The sequence below is a fragment of the Lithobates pipiens genome, unplaced genomic scaffold (genome assembly GCF_037356315.1).
Source record: "Lithobates pipiens isolate NorthernLeopardFrog02 unplaced genomic scaffold, aLitPip1_a1.2 Scaffold_18, whole genome shotgun sequence".
Taxonomy (NCBI): domain Eukaryota; kingdom Metazoa; phylum Chordata; class Amphibia; order Anura; family Ranidae; genus Lithobates; species Lithobates pipiens.
This window is the reverse complement of record NW_027507758.1, coordinates 164,678,776-164,693,040: the sequence shown is the minus strand read 5'-3', so window position 1 is coordinate 164,693,040 and position 14,265 is coordinate 164,678,776. Positions and strand designations below refer to the sequence as shown.

At 39.2% G+C, this 14,265-nt stretch overlaps 1 protein-coding gene across 3 annotated transcripts in view; it reads left to right on the top strand.

Moving 5' to 3' along the window:
* STXBP5 (syntaxin binding protein 5) overlaps window positions 1-14,265 on the top strand; it is a 641,864-nt gene that overhangs the window by 532,086 nt on the left and 95,513 nt on the right. For all 3 annotated transcript variants that reach the window (XM_077486344.1, XM_077486342.1, XM_077486345.1), the window contains exon 19: window positions 11,498-11,563. In XM_077486344.1, coding sequence (XP_077342470.1) covers window positions 11,498-11,563 — 66 coding nt within the window. The remainder of the gene's footprint in view (window positions 1-11,497; window positions 11,564-14,265) is intronic.

Genomic DNA, 14,265 nt, shown 5'->3' with positions numbered 1-14,265 from the left:
ATTAGCGCAGCGCTGCGCTGGCTTCCTGGCGGGCTCTGCACGTGGAGCATGCGAACACGCCTGAGCTCATCCCTAGCTAACAGCCTAAAGTAATGTTGCATGGGCAAATAGGATAACACTATGCAGCTTCTAGAAGCAGGAAAAAATGTTAATAACAGCTTCTAGGAGTTTAAAAAAGTAAGTAGCACCACATATGAAGACAGTGAGGTCTCGCTGCAATCATTATAGCGAGAGCAATAATTCTAGCCCTAGACCTCCTCTGTAACTCAAAACATGCAACCTGGCGAATTTTTTAAACGTCGCCTATGGAGATTTTTAAGGGTATTTTTTCCCCAAAAAGTGCCCTTGTAAGACTGCTATGCAAATACAGTGTGACAGAAAGTATTGCAACAACTTCCATTTTATTCTCATGGGTGTTTGGAAAAAAAATATATAATGTTTGGGGGTTCAAAGTAATTTTATAGCAAAAAAAACGTTTTTAACTTGTAAACACCAAATCTCAGAAAGAGGCTCAAGTGGTTAAATAGGCCATTCATGCTTGAAAACCCTCCATTGTGGCTGAATTAAAACAATTCTGCAAAGAATGGGCCAAATTCCTCCACAGCGATGTGAAAGACTCATTGCAAGTTATAAGCGCTTGATTGCAGTTGTTGCCTCCAAGGGTGGCGCAACCAGTAATTAGGTTTTAGGGGCAATTCATTCATTCTTTTTTCATGGGGCCACGCAGGTTTGGACTTCTTTTTTCCCTTAACCACTTCAGCCCCGGACCATTTGGCTGGCCAAAGACCAGAGCACTTTTTGCGATTCGCCACTGCGTCGATGGCTCCCAAACAAAAACGCAATTTTTTTAAAATTTTTGCTATAATATCCTCAAAAAATATAATTAAAAAACGTGTTTGTTTTTTTTCCTCCGCTTAGGCCGATAAGTATTCCTCTTCATATTTTTGGGGGAAAAAAATCCCAGTAATTGTTTGATTGGTTTGCGCAAAAATGATAGCGTCTACAACATAGGGGATAGTTTTATGGCATTTTTATTAATTTTTTAATGTTTATTTTACTAGTAATGCTGGTAATCAGCGATTGTTATCGTGACTGCGACATTATGGCAGACAGATCGGACACTTTTGGCGCTATTTTGGGACCATTCACATTTATACAGCGATCCGTGCGATTTAAAAAATGCATTGATTACTGTGTAAATGTGATTGGCAGTGAAGGGGTTAACCAGGAGGGGGGGGGTTTCTGAAGGGGTTAAGTGTGTCCTAGGGATGTGTTCTAACTGTAGGGGGGATGGGCTACGTGTGTCACAACACTGATCACCGCTCCCAATCACAGGGGGCTGTGATCAGTGTCCTGTCACTAGGAAGAATGGGGAAATGCTTGTTTACATCATCATTCCCCCGTTTTTCCTCTCCGTGAGATGATCGCGGGTATACCTGCGGACATTGAGTCAGCGGGACCCAGGATCACACTCACGGAGCTCGCGGCAGGCGCCCACAATGCTGCGTCGTAAAGGACAATGTACAGGTACGTTAATATGCCCGTACGTGGCATTCTGCCAACGTATATATCGGTGTGAGCCAGTCGGAAAGTGGTTAATAAATTAAATAATTTTAAAAAATTCTTTTTTTATTTGCTCGGATTATCTTTGTGTAATAAAATGTGTTTGGTGATCTGAATCATTTAAGTGACACATATGCAAAAAAAATCAAAAAGGGGCCAAATACTTTTTCACAGCACTGTATGCAGCTGGAGCCAATCTTCAATTTTGTTGACAGACATTGGTTGAAGCCATAAGGAACTCATTCTGTCTATTAAACCCAGAATAGAAATTTCAGTGCAGTTTTACCTCAAGATTATCAAGTGGAGATTTTACCAGTAGCTTGAAATAAATGACAATAGCTGTGTATGAACTCATTTGTAATTCTGTTTCATGGCTTGAAGAGGAAGAGCGATCAGTTTTACATGCATCTTCCTTTCCTTTAAGTTTTTTTTTTTCTTATGTGTTTTACATCCTATTTGTATAATGATGACATTTGTGCTTTGATGTTTTTATTTTCATGTTGCCTGTACTCTTCTGGTGTCTGTCTTTTTCCTTTTTCCATCGCCTCATTAAGGTTTGCTGACTGTGGCTTCTTGCATGTGCGGCCTTTCTAGCTTATATTCTGAGTCTGTGAAAAAACTCCGCTCTTCTTATATAAGTAAGTCAACTATTGACAATAAAAGCTGCTCAGTTGTTATGACTGTGTTCTGTTCCCACATCACACGGTGTGATTTGACAATCCTGAAATGCTGGCAGGAAAAAATAGAAAGCTTTATTAGAAAGCAATTTGTGTCACAGCTTGAAAATAGTCTTGCATGTTTACACTGTTTTTACCTCATCGTTTTTCCCTGTTTAAGAATATCTACATTGGGTAGATGTAGAGGTTAAATCACCTCCTGGATATTGTGAGGTCTTTGCTACGGAGTTCCCAACACTGTCTCCTATACCATGATGCTTTTGTGGGGGCTTTCTATTGGATTTTTCATTTCTAACACATTATGCAGAATACATCAAAGTAGGGAGATTATATGCTGATGAGGAATCCCATTTATAACATTTAGCAGTGGTATATTTGTTCTCTGTACTGAGGTTTCATGGTTCGCAGATTTTACCAAGGCGCTTTCAGTTCAAAGAACATGTTTAATTAAATCCTGTAGTTACGTAACTGTTTCTATGTTGCATGTGTTGTACCTGATAATATAGAGCGCCAAATGTTCCCTTAACACTTAACCTGTATCACTATACTGGGTATATGCTTGGGCCTCCTTGATGCTAGAAGAGGATTGATACTACAGGATGTAGTAAGATGCAGCGCTGGAGCCTAGAGGAGGTTTGAGTGTGTGTTTTGTTTTTGTATTCATTTAAACACTAATTTGAGGTACTAACCCCTGAAGCCATTTATCATCAATCAACTGTGTTTACTCTTTTTAAATCATAATGACAACAGAAACTAGCCAAATGACCCAGATAAAAAGTTTACATACCCTGGTGATTTTGGACTGTAAACATGCCCACAAGTTTACACAAAGGGATTTGGATAGCTATTAAAGGTAACCACCCTCACCTGTGATCTGTTTGCTTGTAATTAGTGTGTGTGTGTGTGTGTGTGTGTGTGTGTGTGTGTGTGTGTGTGTGTGTGTGTGTGTGTGTGTGTGTGTGTATAAGATTCAGTGCTGCACCAACATTTCTGAGTCATGGGGAAAGCAAAAGAATTGTCAAAGGATCTGGGGGGAAAAGGTATTTGAACTGTATAAAACAAGAAAGGGATATAAAAAGATATCCAAGGAATTGGGAATGCCAATCAGCAGTGTTCAAACTCTAATCAAGTAGTGGAAAATGAGGGGTTCTGTTGTAACCAAACCACACTTCGGTAGACCAACTAAAATCTCAGCCACAACTGCAAGGAAAATTGTTCGAGATGCAAAGAAAAACCCACAAATAAATTCAGATGTAATACATGACTCTCTGAAAACATGTGGTGTGGCTGTTTCAAGATGCACAATAAGGAGGCACTTGAAGAAAGATGGGCTACATGGTTGAGTCGCCAGAAGAAAGCCATTATTATGCAAATGTCACAAAGTATCCCGCTTCCAATACGCCAAACAGCATAGAGACAAGCCGCAAACCTTCTGGCACAAAGTCATTTGGAGTAATGAGACCGAAATTGAGCTTTTTGGCCACAACCATAAACGCTACATTTGGAGAGGAGTCAACAAGGCCTAAGATGAAAGGTGCACCAATCCTTCTGTGAAACACAGAGGTGGATCGCTGATGTTTTGGGGATGTGTGAGCTACAAGGCACAGGAAATTTGGTCAAATTTGGCAAGATGAATGTGGTATGTTATCAAAAAATAACATGTGCGTTCATCAGCCAGGAAGATGCGCATGGGACGTACTTGAATATTCCAACATGACAATGATCCAAAACATAGGGCCAAGTCGAACCTGTCATTGGCTACAGCAGAATAAAGGAAGGGTTCTGGAGTGGGCATCTGACCTCAATATTATTGAACCACTCTGGGGATATTTCAAATGTGCAGTTCAATCAAGACAGCCTAAGAATTTACAGGAACTGGAGGCTTTTTGCAAAGAGGAATGGGCAGCTTTACCATCTGAGCAGATAAAATGCCTCATCCAACAATCCCACAAAAGATTTCAAGCTGTCATTGATGTTAAAGGCGGCAATACATAGTATTAAGAACTGGGGTATATAAACTTTAGATCAGGGTCATTTGGCTAATTTCTGTCATTATGATTTCAACAGAGTAAACACAGTTGACTGAAAATAAATGGCTTCAGCCAAACAATAACCGCGAAAGAAAAGTTCTTGTGTTATCATTCATATTCTCTGAAAAATGGCCAAGAAATTATAAATTCTGCCAACTTATGAGCACAACTGTACATGCTCACAAAATACCTGCTTGGACATTCTGCATTTGTCTTCAAATATGTTCATTCCCACTATCTAGATCCAGGATCACTATGGGTTACTTTCCTAGAGCTAAACCATATTGTATATCCAAGAGAATGTGGCCACCCTCTCAGCTATTCAATTTAGCTCTGTGGAGATATAGTATGTATAGTTATTTAAAACTCAGTTGTTTTTCAATAAGGGAGTGGCAAGTGTGTTTATGAATGGCAAAGTGCAGTCACCATAGCAGTCAAAAGGTTTAGCATCATTGCCACCCTTTGCCTTTTACATGAAACAGATAGCTCTATGTCCTGTAGCCTGTAAATCATCATGGAAGCCCTGTGTCCAGAAATCTATCTTTTTGTGATATCTGTGTTTATTGTCCGATGGGGAGAGCCTTTTTTTTGTTTTTTGAAAGGTTTAAGGATATCTGTAAGGAGTTTGTCTTTTTACTTGCACCACTGGTTTTATGACATACTGTATATTCATTGCTTATTAACATTTTGAATGATTTGGGAAAACTACCGTATATACTCGAGTATAAGCCGAGATTTTCAGCCTCTTTTTTGAGGCTGAAAGTGCCCCCCTCGGCTTATACTCGAGTCATCGCTGTCTGCCCGCTCGATCAGCGTGTCGAGCAGACAGACAGCGGCCATTCTATAGTTCAAAAGCCGCGCCTCCGGCTCCGCCTTCGCCTGTGATAGGCGGAACACTGAATTTCCCAGCAGCCTGTGTTCCGCCTATCACGGACATCGTATCATCCTCGTACTACGGACGAGGATGATACGATGTCCGTGATAGGCGGAACACAGGCTGCTGGGAAATTCAGTGTTCCGCCTATCACAGGCGAAGGCGGAGGCGCGGCTTTTGAATTTTACAATGGCCGCCGAGGCGCCGACGAAGAGGGCACGGGACGGAGGCAAGGCAACGCACGGCACGGCACGGGACGGGACGGAGGCAAGGCACGACACGGGACGGAGGCAAGGAGGCAAGGCACGGGACGGAGGCTCGGGACAAAGGCTCGGGACACAGGTAGGCTGGACACACACACACACACACACACACACACACACACACACACACACACACACACACACACACACACACACACACACGGATGGATACACACACACACACAGGGATGGATGGATGGATGGATACACACACACACACAGGGATGGATGGATGGAGACACACACACACAGGGATGGATGGATGGAGACACACACACACAGGGATGGATGGATGGATGGACACACACACACACAGGGATGGATGGATGGATGGACACACACACACACAGGGATGGATGGACGGACACACAGGGATGGACGGACACACACACAGGGATGGACAGGCATGTCTCACCCTCGGCTTATACACGAGTCAATAAGTTTGCCAGTTTTTTTGGGGGTAAATTGGGGGCCTCGGCTTATATTCGGGTCGGCCTATACTCGAGTATATACGGTATGTATTTTTGTGTTTTATGTATAAAAGAATATTAGTAATGCAATTTCAGACAGCTTCTAGGATTCACACAATCTCTAGCGACGTTCACAAGTTAGCTGTGAAAGCAATGAAAGGTAAATTGTGTTATATAGCACTAAGCCTGTAAGAATCTAGAAGTATCCAGCATTTAGACTTGATTCCATCTATCCTTCTCTGTAAGTCCTTCAAACTGAGGTTTTTATTCTTCAGGCTACAAAAATCAATGTTCTAAAGATTGTTGCTTTCAAAATGTTAAGTATTTTCACTGTATTGGATTTAGATAATGTTTGCTTATTTTACCACTTTGGGAGAAATATTACCACAAATAAACTACCAATCTGTTCTTAAAACATGGATTATACTGTATTCTCTTATGAAAAATGAACTGCCATTGGCTGCTACAAAATACTAAATCTACGGCAATGCTTGCAGTGTTGGGTGGGATTTCAAAAAATACAATTTACCTCTGCAGCATAGGAATTGGCCTCTAGTGTTCCATGTTTAGTTTGTCCTCATACTCCATTCCTCCCAAAGGAGAAATCTTGCACTCTGTTTTACATAAAATTTGGGTATAGTGGTATGTGTGCCCCTTTTGTATAGAGACCTCAGCACCAGAGGCTATTTCCCCAATATGCAGTGACTGTTGAGGTGATTTAAAGCTTGCCCTATGCTTTAAATTCTCAAATCTTGCTCTACGGTGCCTGATGGGTGAAGTTATTTCAAATGCATCATATATTTGAACTACGAGATTTGTTTTTCATGAACTAGATCTTTTAACCACTTGCCTACTGGGCACTTTCACCCCCTTCCTGCCCTTGCCAATATTCAGCTTTCAGTGCTGTGGCAATTGTGACAATGGCAATTGCGCGCTCATGCAACACTGTACCCAAACAAATATTTTATCTTTTTTTTTTTTTTTTTTTTTTAGACACAACTTTCTTTTGGTAGTATTCAATTGCCACTGGGTTTTTAGTTAGAAGATTTTAGTTACTGTTAATTAAATATATACATTTTGTGTATAGCCATTTGGATGACTTTTACAATGTGCAGAATCGCCAGCTCAAAAAAAAACAGATACATCGATTGTTGCTGCTGCGATGACCAAGGTCACCGCTCCCATCTGAGGCTTTATAGTGTGTGTGTGTGTGTATGTATATATGTATGTGTGTGTGTGTGTGTGTGTGTGTGTGTATATATGTGTATATATATATATATATAAAGTGTGTGTGTGTGTATATGTATGTATATATATGTATGTATATATATATGTATGTGTGTATATATATATATATATATATATATATATATATATATATATATATATATATATATACACTCACACAGCAAATAAAATAAGTAATAAACATGTCACCATTTTTCTGGGTAAATGTATTTCTAATGCTGTTGACATGAAATTTTAACCACATTTCGGTAACAGCCCATGCAATCCAACCATACAAAGAAACCAAAACAAGTTCAGAAAAAGTATTGAACATGCGAGCGAGATGACATTTATTTAATACTTGGTACAAAATCCTTTGTTGGTTATGACAGCTTCAAGGCACCTCCTGTATGGAGAAACTACTCACATGCATTGCTCAAGTGTGATTTTGGCCCATTATTCCACAGTCTTCAAATCTTGAAGGTTCCGTGGGCCTCTTCTATGAACTCTGATCTTTAGGCCATTCTAGCGGCTTTATTTTCTTTTTTTGAAACCAACTGAAAGTTTCCTTCGGGTTTGTGTTTGGGATCATTGTATTGCTGAAATGTCCACCCTCGTTTCATCTTCATCAGCCTAGTAGATGGCAGCAGATTTTTAGCAATGTCTTGGTACATTTTTCCATACATCCTTCAATGGCATGAAGTTTGCCGGTACCGTATGCTGAAAAACCAGCCCCACACCATGATGATCCCACCTCCAAACTTCACTTTTGGTATGGTGTTTTTGGGGTGATGTGCAGTGCCATTTGACCTCCAAACATGATGTATATTATGACATCCGGTCTCATCTGACCAGACTATATTCTTCCAGTATTTCACAGGCTTGTCTAAATGTTGTACAGCAAACTTTAAATGAGCTTCAACATGCATTTTCTTCAGCAATGGAGTCTTGCGTGGTGAGCATGCATCCAGGCCATGGCAGTTGAGGGCATTACTTATTGTTTTCTTTGAAACAATTGTACTTGCTAATTCCAGGTCTTTCTGAAACTCTCCACAAGTGGGCCTTGGCTCTTGGACAACAATTCTCCTTTCACTCCTCCGTCACACATCATGTGAAGGGCACCTGGTCATGGCAGGTTTTTGGTGGAATGATGTTCTTTCCACTTCTGGCTTATGGCCCCAACAGTGCACACTGGAACATTCAGCAGTTTAGAAATCATTCTGTAACCAATGCCATCAATATATTTTGCAACAATAAGGTATCGAGAGAGCTCTTTGCTTTTATCCATCATGAGTTGTTTCTTGTGTGACACCTAGGTATTGAGACATCTTTTTTATAGGCCATCAGTTGAGACTGAACCAGCTGATATTAATTTGTGCTGACAAGGGGCAGGATTGTTTTCTAATTACTGATAGATGTCAGCTGGCGTCTTAGCTTTCCATGGCTTTTTTGCACCTCCATTTTTTTTCGATACCCTTTTCCCTGCATCATTACATTTTATTACACATAACCTAATTTCTGGGCTTATTTGTTTTTGTTGCTGTGTATGTATGGCTTGCATGGGTTGTTACCGACGTGGTGACATTTTCTTATCAATAGCACCTTTTAGAAATCTGTTTACCTAGTAAAATGGTGACGTGTTCAATACTTATTTTACCTGGTGTGAGTGTGTGTACATGGCGTATGTGTATATAAATATTTACGTACGACAGATGGAAAGGGGGTAAATAACATGGTCTTAGGGAAGGTAATCAATGTATTTGTTTGATGCAATGTGTTTTAAGATCTTTAAGTTGATATTATCACAAATGATATCATCCACTGTGGGTTTATTTTGTAAAAGCAGAAAGGTTTCAAAATGAGACAATCTTGGATTATACTCCCCAAATAGACAACAGGATACACCAAAAAAGGAGCTGTGCTATCTTTGTGTTTCATTGACAGGATCACATGCATAAATCATTAATGTACTCAGAAAAATAAGCAGCGGTTCCATGTTTTCCTCTTACATATGTGGAAATTCATTAAGGATTGTTGCACCTTTGGTATGTCGTAAGGCATAAACAAGCCAACTCTTTAAAAAATAAGTCTATGAATAAAAATACCCTTTGCAACAGACCGTTTAAAACATGTTAGCCTGAGGTGCCCTGTGTTCTTAGAAGCAACTCTTTTGGCCCTGTTTTCCTACCCTATGCCCGCTTCTAGAGTTCAGTTCAAATGAAGGGACAAAGGTGTTTTGTGGCATGTATTTGAAAGAAATAATTCTCCAAAAATTTACAATGAATAGATCAGAACACACGTTGCCTCATTAAAATGTCTAATATATAGGAGTCCGCTAATAAGTCATGTACATGAAAGATTGATGGTTTGAGCCATACTTACAAATCACTAATTTACATTAGAGTTCTTAGCATCGCAATACCTTTGTCGTATACAGTGGTCAGTATTAGAAAGCACAATGTATTGCATGCAGGGGTACCTTGACTACCCATGGAAAAACTTCAAAAGCAATAGTATCAGGTTTTAGCACCTGAGAATTTAAGGCTGTTAGATCTCCATCCAGGACTGTTAAAACTGGCACGATGCTTCAAACATCCAGTAAGGAAAGCGTGCATTAGGGTAATTCAGGTTATGGAAAATATAGCTGTCCATGTGTACATTCAGGTATGTCATTACACTAACTACATAAAGAAAAGGTTTTAAAACCATAATATGATGGATAAGATATAACCATTTAGCTCTTCAGAAACCAGGAAAACCAGTTTGGCCTTTTACCACCTCCCGCCCGCTGTATAGTAAAATGACGGCTGGGATCCCCTCTCATTTTGGACCGACATCATATGATGTCACCCAGTCTCGCCACGATCATGGTCGCGCCGTGTTCCTAGAACATGGCACAACCCCGATCTCATTAAAGAGCCGATGGCTTGGCTCTTTACCCATGTGATCCATGTGTGTCCAATCACAGCCCATCACATGTAAGCATGGAAATGCCGCTTATCGGCTCTCCTTGCCTCACACTGACAGAGTGTGAGGCGAGGAGAGACAATCTGCGGCATCTGCTCGCAGAGGAGACCTGTTCATGTAATCTGAGCACTGATCATCGGTGCCTTGATTATGAGTGCAGCTCTGGAAGTACCAATCAGTGCCACCTATCAGTGCCGCATTCTAGTGCCTCCTTATCAGTGCAACCTATCAGTTCTGCCTCCTCAGCACACATCAGTGAAGGAGAAGAATTTCTTATTTCCAAAATTTACTGGCAAACTAAAACTTTTTTTTTTTTCAAAGTGTTCGGTCTTTAAAAAAAAAAATAGCAAAAAATAAAAAATCCAGCGGTGAATACCACCAAACGAAAGCTCTATTTGTGTGAAAAGGTCACAATTTTATTTGGGTACAGCGTTGCATGACCGCGCAATTGTCATTCAAAGTGTGACAGCGCTGAAAGCTAAAAATTTGCCTGGGCAGGAAAGGGGTCAAAGTGCCCTGTATTGAAGCAGTTAGGCTTTATAAAGTTTACCTTTCAGGGGTTTCATGTTATACCCATATTTAGGGTGTAGCGTGAAACATGTTCATATTCGACAACCCCCACCCTCAAACTAGTTGGAACTTGTAGTCTTTTGATTCACAATTGTTTTAATTTTGTGTGCATTTATCACTTTTTTGGAAAAGGTGGACTATGCTTTGTAAAGCTTTATATAAGGGTCCGGTTAAGTGTCAGAGTTCAGTTAATGTTAAAGGTTAAGTTGAGTATTATTAGGATGCACAAGTATTCATGTCAGGTTAACAGAATGCAGGTATGGAACATTTTTGACATTATGTAATTTTTACATGTTTTCGGCACCAAACGCACTGTGCAAAGAACTACTGAACCACTACAGCAAAATTAATGTACAAAAAAAATAATAATAAAAATTGCTGTGGACAAAGGAACGTCATTTCTGGACAGTCTGGTTGGTGCAATCACTTTCAGATGAACCTGGATGCAAGATTTGCTACATTCACTCCTCAGTCTTATGTATGTGTGCAATTCACTGATGTATGTCTAGTCCGCTAAGGAAGCTTGTATGAAAAGAGTTATAACAGCCAGGGGGTCTGGTATTATGGTGAACAATGGTTTACCCTTTTCTTTATTTCTATATTTATTGAGGTTTAAAGAATACAAAATCAAACACCAAGTGTATAAATGCTAGCCCAGAGAAAAAAAGGGGGGGGGGATACCCTTTTCTGATAGCAAATTTATTGATCCTGTAGAATAATGGTCATCTTGCCAGATTTATTTTCTGGGTAATGAATTGAACTGTAAGCCTTTCATGATTGTGTTTAGGATGATTTCTTGAGAACCATATCTACACGTACACTTGAGTGATCATTCTATGTACATTTCTAATTTCAGCGGGTCTTTGTGACATTAATGAGAGCACGCCAACCTCAGACGATCGCTGCAAATCCCCCACCTCAGGTATTTTTCATTTTGTGTGTGGTTATATTATTGCATGCCGTCATTTCTAATTCAACTAACGGTTTTAACCTGTGATGCCTATTTTCGTCTGAATAAAAAAAAAAAATCTATTTTTGATCAGTTTTATTAAAAACTCAACAGTAATATCCAGGGGATTTCATTTTTACCATAATCATAGCAATGTTAGTGCATCTAAAACCTAAAGTTTTTGATAGAGTGGGGATAGGTTAGCACCTCTGTCAAGTTAGTTTTTTGTTTTATGTGCCCCCCATGAGGTACCTAATTGAATTGTCCAAATATTGTCACCAAGATTGAAAGGAAGGAAAAAAATCTAAATGTTATCACCAAAACGGGATCGGGAGGGGAAATTTTCTAAGTTACCACTCAGAGGGGTTTTTTTTCCCCCTCGCACTGGCGAAATGTTATCACTTCTTGCTATGTGTTTGGGTGGGATAGGAGGTGATGGGGAATATCCCCAAAGGGACATAGACGCATGAAAAAAACACACCAGATAGTGGTTTTAACCATTTCCTAATCTATGAAAAAAAGTTTTGGCTATAGATATACTTAAAACTCTATTGTCTGGACATGGTCTTTCATAACCAACCTCCCATCTAGTTTATATGAAATGGGATGTTTTCTTGTGCATTCTGCTGGGCAAGTACAGTACACACTGAAAGTTTAAGTGACTTGAAGATATACCTTCACTATAAAGGGTTTGTTTGTATTCAAGGAAAGGCTGTTCTGCCGCTTTGACCTGACTTTGGACCTGTAGATGGTAAGAGAGAAGTTGATGGACTGAAAGTACAAATACAAACATTAACCTGCATGTCACAATCAACATGTACAACAGTTTTGAGACTTAAAAATATACTAAACGTAGAAACCTTTTTTTTTTTTTTTTACTGAAGATAAAAGTAACTTTTACACTAGTTACAAATTATTTTGATGTTACGTTAAATATCAACTTCAGTATAAATATCAAAACAAGGATCAAGGGTTAAATATTAACTACATTTTGGCTTTTTAAAGTGATTTTTTTTTTTGTTTGTTCTATACTAATCTTGCAGAAGAGTCAGCAGTCTGTTTTAGTTGACTTAACATAAAAGAAAATCCTGAATGTTAAGTAAAATTCTAGATTCTATCCATAGTCAGGAGATTATGTAAAAATGATCTTATTAGTTGATTTAGTAGTCTGTCAATTCTAATAGCAGATTTTCAGCATTCTATGTTTGAAATACCCTTATAGACCACTAAAGCTTAAACATCAAAAAAGTGAAAAGACTCTCCTGGCTTGCCAAGAAAGATATTTGCATATCTAAGCACCCAGTGATGTAAGGCTTCTGGCATCTAAGGGTATGGTTTTTTTGTTTTTGTGTTTTGTTTTTGGGTTTTTATTCCCTGTAGAAAACGGTTATGACTTTTACCAGGACCCTGCTCCAGGGAGCGCCTGTTTTAATGCCACCTTTACTGGTTGTGGACTTTTCAAGAAGAGAACCCAGCTCTTCATTGTGTCAACAAAATAAATTTGTTGACTAAAATAAGACTAAAATTAAAACCAGATGACTAAAATGCTAAATCAGTATGTTTTAATTGACTAAAATCCATTTTAGTCTATTTAAATCTAATGGGTTTAGTTAAACTGCAATGTATTTAAGCATTTCTCTAGAATTTCCAAACTCATCTACTACTAGAGAAAAAATATCACAGCTTTAGCCGTTGTGATATAGGTGTGTGTATGTATATATGTGTGTGTGTGTGTATATATGTGTGAATGTATGTATGTATGTATGTATGTATATATGTATGTATATATATATATATATATATATATATATATATATATATATATATATATATATATATATATTATTATTAGGTTTTTTTTTCCATAGTAGGTAGGGTTGAATAGTGATGAATAATGACAACAGTCCATCCAGTTCAACCTGTGTAGGTGTACGTGATTCCGCATTGATAATTATTTCTCATATCCCTGTATATTTTGTTCTTTAACTGCTTGCCGACCAGCCCCCATCATTATACTGCAGCAGGTCGGCTCTCTTGTGCAAACCGCCAAAGGTGTATGTTGGTGTTTGCACAGGAGATGGCAGGCATGCTCCCGCCGGCAACCCGCAATCTCAGTGTACTGAGGCAGAACGGCCTGTGCAAACAAGGCGATTCTCCATTCTGCCAGATGACATGTCGGAGATCTTCTGTTCCCAGTCATCGGAAACAGCGATCTGTCATGTCCCTGGTTGCCCACCCCCCCTGCAGTTAGAACACACCCAGGGAACACACTTAACTCCTTGATTGCCCCCTAGTGTTTCCCCCTTCCCTGCCAGTGTAATTTTTACATTGATCAGTACATTTTTATAGCACTGATCAATGTAATAATGTCACTGGTCCCCAGAAAGTGTAATTTGGGGTCAGATTTGTCTGCCGCAATGTCTGTCCCGCTAAAAATCGCAGATCGTCGGGATTACCAGTAAAAACAATAAAAATATGTCCCTAAACCTATCCAATAGAATGTATATCTGCCTAAACTGATAAATACATTTGTTTTTTGTTTTTTTGGATATGTATTATAGCAGAAAGTAAAAAAAAACATTTTTTTTTGTTTATAGTGCAAAAAATAAAAACCACAGAGGTTATGAAATGCCACGAAAAGAAAGCTCTATTTGTGGGGGGAAAAAAATGTAAAT